At 36.6% G+C, this 7,342-nt stretch overlaps 1 protein-coding gene across 5 annotated transcripts; it reads right to left on the reverse strand.

Moving 5' to 3' along the window:
* Positions 1-2,932: 2,932 nt before the first annotated feature.
* On the reverse strand, positions 2,933-6,987 carry LOC131074667 (uncharacterized). 5 transcript variants are annotated; one of them, XM_058011335.2, is made up of 5 exons: positions 6,763-6,987; positions 6,605-6,656; positions 5,460-5,876; positions 5,175-5,291; positions 2,933-5,079 (listed from the first exon to the last, which is right to left on the reverse strand). In XM_058011335.2, exons 3-5 carry the CDS (start codon positions 5,808-5,810, stop codon positions 3,256-3,258), a joined length of 2,292 nt encoding a protein of 763 aa, XP_057867318.1. In that variant the 5' UTR covers positions 5,811-5,876; positions 6,605-6,656; positions 6,763-6,987; the 3' UTR covers positions 2,933-3,255. The 5 variants fall into 5 exon arrangements, with proteins under 5 accessions (XP_057867318.1, XP_057867317.1, XP_057867321.2 ...); XM_058011334.2 differs by having other exon boundaries at positions 5,460-5,820; positions 6,763-6,986; XM_058011338.2 differs by lacking the exon at positions 6,763-6,987 and having other exon boundaries at positions 2,933-5,046; positions 5,460-5,820; positions 6,605-6,756.
* Positions 6,988-7,342: the final 355 nt, after the last annotated feature.

Raw genomic sequence — 7,342 nt, forward strand, 5'->3', positions numbered from 1 at the left:
ATCAAAGTTTGACCAAGACTAACTAAACAAGGCATAAAGGTGACAAAATTTCGGAAAAGGACAAGCCAAATTCGTAGGAAACACTCAATAACAGCAATTATAGGTTTTAAAGGGTCTCTGCACTTACTGCTGAGTTTAACGTTGGTCCTGATGGAGCAGTCCTCATTTAGTTTTGATTGATGTTCAATCCCTTGGGGTTGCCATATATTAAGACCGAAACCAGTCCGATAGTGTTTCTTATGCCCCACGGAAACGTATTAGGTTATTCACAATTGCCAACTTACTGCCAGCTGGAAATAGAGGTGTGTGGGTGAAACACTCAATAACAGCAATTATAGGTTTTAAAGGGTCTCTGCACTTACTGCTGAGTTTAACGTTGGCCCTGATGGAGCAGTCCTCATTTAGTTTTGATTGATGTTCAATCCCTTGGGGTTGCCATATATTAAGACCGAAACCAGTCCGATAGTGTTTCTTATGCCCCACGGAAACGTATTAGGTTATTCACAATTGCCAACTTACTGCCAGCCGGAAATAGAGGCGTGTGGGTGAAACACTCAATAACAGCAATTATAGGTTTTAAAGGGTCTCTGCACTTACTGCTGAGTTTAACGTTGGTCCTGATGGAGCAGTTCTCATTTAGTTTTGATTGATGTTCAATCCCTTGGGGTTGCCATATATTAAGACCGAAACCAGTCCGATAGTGTTTCTTATGCCCCACGGAAACGTATTAGGTTATTCACAATTGCCAACTTACTGCCAGCTGGAAATAGAGGTGTGTGGGTGGGAAGCCATTTGAAATCAGGGAAATGCTATTTTATACATAAATATATTCACCAGAAGATGTGGGCACAGAGACGTGAGGTTAGCATGATCCTTTTCTCTATGATAGAGGCTCCTAATGACTATGATGGAAACGTACCTAAAAAGGCAACAACATTACTAATGAGGGCTCAGCCATTCCTAGAGGAACCTGCTATGTTTTTCAACATAATTAACCTCCTCAAAAGAAGTTTCAGTTTGTTATAGCATGGTCCTATGCTGGAGGCTACTGTTTTTATTTTGTTGATAAAAGTGACTCCTCGGATATTTCATTAAAAGCTAATAGGAATTTTAAAAAATTTCAGAATATAAAGAGTTACTATTGTTTAAAACTTATAATTTTGGCAGTGAGCAAAAAAGTGGGAGCCACTTAACCACAATTTTGCCAGTGGCTGAACATCATGCCGTTTCTCTTATTTGTAAAATTTTCCCTACAAAGTTTAACCTCCAAAATACCTTCGACAGATGCATAAAAATAAACAGCCAAGGAAAAAAGCAACCATTGGCCCACAAAAACAATCGTTAAAACTCTTAGCAATGATCTGATCAAAACATTAGCAAAGCAGCAGCGTTGTACCCTGCTATTACTGTGTTTAGCTTCGTTTCTACCTAATTTGTTTCATTTGGGAAATATAAACAAGGTTGCTACTGTGTTTAGCTTCGTTTCTACCTATTTTGTTTCATTTGGGAAATATAAACAAGGTTGCAGGTGGGTAGGATTTGGGAGAATTAGCTATAATCAGGGAAATAATGTTGGCACTCAAGCCTTCTTTTAGAGGATGTGTCCAGGCATTTCAAGGACATCTGGACAGCATGGATGTCCCCTGGCCACCCTTGCGCCCCACCCTACCACCCCTCCAAGAAGCAAATTCTGGAAACATCTTGGAGACAAATTCCATTTTAGGTTACAGCAAGAAACAATTAGAGAATGCTTAGCCATCCCTGCGGCAGCCAGGGACGTCTCAGATGTCTCTCAACCATCCCAGGAATGGCCAGGCATCCCCTACGGTGAAACAATATTTTATAATGTTTTCAGAAACAATCGTTCATAACATCAAGAAAAAGACTGTTAAATATATTATATATTGTGACAGTGTTATAACAGGAGCAATAAATATATCATTATAGAAGTATAACAGCAATTAAATTAATGATGACAGCAGTGACAGCAACAACTGTAGTTTGGCAGCAATAAATATCAGTATTTCGACTCATAGTTAATGAATAAGTTATATAACAATCAACACAAACAGCAATAATTCGGATTTGTGAATTCATTGTTCAAAAAAGTCTCAAACTTTAAAATTCTTGATATTGTATTAGCATCGGTTATTAATTTTGTAGTCAGTGCAAAAGAGATTAAAGATGCATTGGCTATGAATTTGCTATAGCATGGTATTGTGTGAGAAGCACAAACAAACAAACAATTTATTTTTCAAATGTGGTTGGCATGCAAGCTTCTGCAGACATCACCCAACATCATTTTTGCAGCTGTTTTATATTGCCACTGTTATTCTGCTGTTCATAAACTTGTAGAAATCTCTCTCTATATATATATTATGTCTATTACCATCCCCTCGCCGTCCCCAAAAAATGGCCCTTCGACTACCATCTCCAAAACACATCCCACCATCCCCATCCCAGAAACACCATGGAACATCAGTCTTTTAGTGAAAATCTGAAATATACAGATCGATCTTCTGGCTTGATGCTGATTAGTCCCGTATTTTCAAAATTAAAATTAGTTAAACCAAAAAACAACTCAAATGTATCTACAGGAAATGCAATGCTAGTAACACTTTGGCATATTTTACAGCAGATATAACGTAATACAATCCTTAATTATTAATTGAAAATTTAGACTTTAAGAAACTCATAAATTTGTATTCATAAGAATAGTTCAGTTGATAAAAACTACACAAAGGCTAGCAATAGGGCAAATCCAAGGTCAATCATAAACTAAAATACAATGACACATCTTTCTAATGACAACTTACTTACAGCTTCCAAATATAAAGTGATTCCAAAAGACCCCCTAATATTCTAGTAGGGGATCTGATTGTGTATCTTGCAAATCCAAAAGTACCATGCATTCATGCTAAAGTCTAAAAAGTAATAATGAAAATTCTCAGCTGCTCTTTATATAAATTCTCCGATTTACTCATTTGCCCATGACAATACCATTTCCAACGAGATCCAAAATCATTCTAGATGGAAAATCACATTCTAAGAAGTAAAAATCCAAAATTAAAGTGATTGAGACACACCATGAATCTGGTTGATCCCAAATTGTTATACTATTGGAAACACCTTGATTTGATATTATTCCCATGAACACAGTTCAGGATAAGAGTTTTCACTTGGAAATAATTCAAATTAACATTGATTAACATCTCAACCAAGTCCAACCAAACATATCTCCTCTCTTGCCTGGAATCAAACTGCATCCATTTTCATACCATTTTCATTTCCAAATCCTTCCACAACTTGAACGTTGGGAGATTCTGCACTGTTTGTCACATTTGCTGAGAGTGCTCTGTTCTCTATTCCCGAATCACACTGTATGTTTATAACATCCAACTTGTTTGTACTTGGAGACAACACTTGACTAGTACACCCCTTTTCAAAGCAATCACTCAAAGCTCTATTGGCACTCAAGTCAGTCAAATCTTTATTTTCAGTCTCATTTGTTAATTGAACAAATCCAGATTCTGGATTTTCAGACACATTTCTATTTAAAACAGGAACACACTCTGGACATTTTGAATTTTCGTAATCTGTCGTGCAGCCTAAGGTAGGCAAACTTTCATTTTCTATTGCATCCACGGTATTGCTATGAGAAATATGCTGAAAATTTAAAGCAGGTGAATTAACAGTCACTGAATTTTCATTATTTTTGTTCATTGGACGTGCACTGTTCTCTGGCTGAGGTGAGACTTTGCTTTCAATACTACACTTCTGAACCTTTTCGGCAATTGAAAGTGGAAGAGCACTTGCTTCGGAGGTTTTGGGAGAGTCAAATTCTGGGCGTATCAACTTTCTTCTTTTCGGCTTACAAGAATAAGGTTCTCCACAACTTTGTTTTGGTTGACCCTCAACCTGTTTTCCATCCTTGCAAACTTGACTCCTCCGCTTGAAATTTATTACAGGTCTATCCTCAAGGATTGGTTCATCACTAGCCTCTGCATCTTGCATATTATCATCTAGATTAGCTGATACTTCAAGTTCATTTCTTGCAATTGATAAAAAGTTCCTCTGGTTATCGTGGAAAGGCAGTTTCACAGGACTAGTTTCTCTTACAATATCTTCATGCTTTGCCTTATGTCCAACATCAATTTCTTGGACTCTCTTTAAACGAGAAAAAACACTTGGTTTCATAGAAATATTATTAGACCTTAGAGAGTGCATGCCACTAGAAAAAAACCTAGGCTGCGGAAAAGGATACTTATGCAGTCCTATAAAATCTGATGCCGAACCATCTTGAAATTCATCCACACTTGGTGACAAGCTGTCACTGATATTATTTGCATGTGAAATACTTGGAGAAACATGCCTCGATTTTTGACGATCATCAATTACATTGTTTGTTAGGGTCAGAGGCAAGAAATCTAAAGATAATGTACTACAGGGCATTTCAGTTTCACCGTAATAGAGCGCATCATGGTTTTGGGGATTTGAAGCGATGATAACTTCCCTGGTATTATTGTCATAAATTTCACCACTAGCATTTTGATTTGTTTCATTAATGAGAATTTCTCTTGGAATAAATGCATTCTTTACATTTTCTGTAATATTTGGATGCCTTACATAAAATGGCTGGAAGTCAGAATTTAGTTGGTCATGCTTACAAGTATAAGTAAACCCTCGCAAGGGATGCAACACAGATCTTTGCTCTCCATTTGCGGTATCATACACATTCTGCGAAGCCTGAAAATCTCCCTCACATATATTCTGTCCGGCAAGATAATCTCCCCTGGGTTGTAAATCCTTGTGAACACATTCCCTCCTGAAATTCAACAGATGTTCTGCATCTGAAGCTCCATATATGGTCTTTCCAACATGACAATCTTCTCTTAATGGAGGAATTTTATATAGTAGTTCTTTAGTGAAAAGGCTCCTACCAACTTCTTGAAGTAGGCTGGCAGTTTCAGATTGAAGATCTAACCTAGGAAGATCCTGTCCATTTTCAAGATGGTCACGAACTTCCTGAACTTGTGGCTCAATTTTCTGTGATGCAAATAACTGGAGGAGATTAAATACCTACATCAAAAAACGACACAAGATAATGCCCCTTGAAAGTACAACAATCACAACAGAGAATAGTGTTGTTTCAATCTAATGGATATCATTATCACCTGGTCCTGTGACAAATCAAACTCAAACTCTTTTGTGGAGCGATAGTTTTCAATAATTGCATCCTTGAAATCTTCTTCTGAAAGAGGATAACATTCCCAAAAACTCCTAAAGCGAACCTGAAAAGATGTCAGATTAAACAGTACCATCAATAGATGACTAAAATTGGATAATGCCTCCAACTCTAAAAACACTCCTCACAGTGTGTAGAGTAACCATATCCAGGAAAGCCGAAGAACATGGTGACTAAAATGGATGAAAAAAATAAAGCAAAGTCTATTGCAAACCTGTGCTGGATATGTTCTTCCAGTTTGCTTGAATGCATTGCAGTCAATGTTCATTGCTCCATAGCTTGTCGCCTCAAAAACCCCATACATTTGTCTCCGTTCATATTCAAACAAAAACAATTTCATACCTGGTCTCACACGCTTGACAACCCTAGCATATGAACTAGGGAGCCCAAAAAGCTTGAGATCAAAACATTCTTTCTTAGTTCTTCTGTTGGACATAAAAATCATACCCTCAAAAGCTCCTAGGGGCCCACTGGTCTCACATACGTCTTTATACTTCTCCAAATATTCAGAAGGGTGGTGATCATCTATTCTTCTGCTAAACCAGTCATTCTCATATCCATCCATTCCTTTCGACCTGCTCACTTATTCTAACTTAAGTTCCGATATATGCTTACTTAAAACAATGGCTAACTGGAAAAATTTGATAACATAAACAACATGATCAGTCAATACCAAACATCATTCCCTTAACAACTATCCCGTAGTAACTCACCAACATCAATATATAGGGCATCTATCAGAGAAAAGGTAGCCTGAAACCCTAAAAGGAAGAAAAAAAGCCAAAACCCCAAAAATGTGAATGGATTTACAGTACTCTATACCTCCCCCTGCCAACGGAAAAGAGGAAACAGAACTACAAATCATTTGCTACAGTCCAGAGCAAATAAAATCAGCGTATAAGACAAATTTTCAAATATGCGATCCAAAGAAACTTCTCTTGTAAGTGTAGCATTACCGATAGTAATGCAACACGAACAAATATAGGAATCAGAGCAAAATGAACAAATATAGGAATCAGAGTGACAATAAAATAGAAAGTATACCATAAAGTAGATCAAACAAGGAAGGAAAAAAACAAACAAAAAAACGTATTATCTTCAACTTATCAGAGAAATGAACCTCACCCCAAATTATAAAAGGATTCAGAAAATGTGCATCCAATTTCCCGCCAAAACCATTAAATCTACACTGCCTTTTATTTGAGGGTACTTCTTTTTGTAAGATGGAGAGAATTTCGATAAAAGATCCAAGGCATGATTTAAAAAAATCCAAAACAAGAAACACAAAAAAGAACAAGAAGTAATAGTGGCGAAATCTTGCAGTAATAATGGGAGATTTGGTATCAAAATGATAAATACCTGAAAAAGGGTGACGAAATTGAGCTCCGATCCTCCCGTGTTCCTCCGCACTCTGTCATGCGATAGAAAAAATATTTGTTGTTATCGTGTGATCGTTTATTTTTTTTATAATGCGTAAACACAGAACACAGTCGTAAGGAAAAATGATGAGAGCTCACATAAATCTTGAGTCGAAATGACAATCGAGATTGAATGAATTATCTTTAGCATCTACTTATGGCCCTACTTCCACGGTTACCACTACCCCTGTGATGTTGCATCTACTACTACAGCTCCACCTTAAATGCCCTTAAATGCCTTTCATCGTCCTTACATAACACCTCAACACCACACCCGTATCTACATATATAGAGATGATTTCCAAGGCCAATCAATGAATGAAAAATATTAATACCTAATGTCCAAGCAGCCTATGGCTAAGGCACCCTATTTATATGCAGCTGTAACAAATGGTGGATGTTGATCAATAAATTTGTTGCATCTTGGAATAATGAATTTAAATTCTTCTAGTATACATCTTAATATTAAATTAATTGGAAATTTAATAAATGTGTGGTGGGATACATTGTTAATTGTGAGAGATTATAGGGGAGGTTCCATCATCAAAAGTTAAGTTCTAAATTGATGGTCCTTTAGATTTATATTTATACACATTCAAATGTAAAAGGCTTGAGAATTATTCTAGAATTCAAATAAAAATTTGTGATGTCTCTTGTATTTTACAAATTTATGATTACT

Source organism: Cryptomeria japonica, chromosome 4 (genome assembly GCF_030272615.1).
Source record: "Cryptomeria japonica chromosome 4, Sugi_1.0, whole genome shotgun sequence".
Taxonomy (NCBI): Eukaryota; Viridiplantae; Streptophyta; class Pinopsida; order Cupressales; family Cupressaceae; genus Cryptomeria; species Cryptomeria japonica.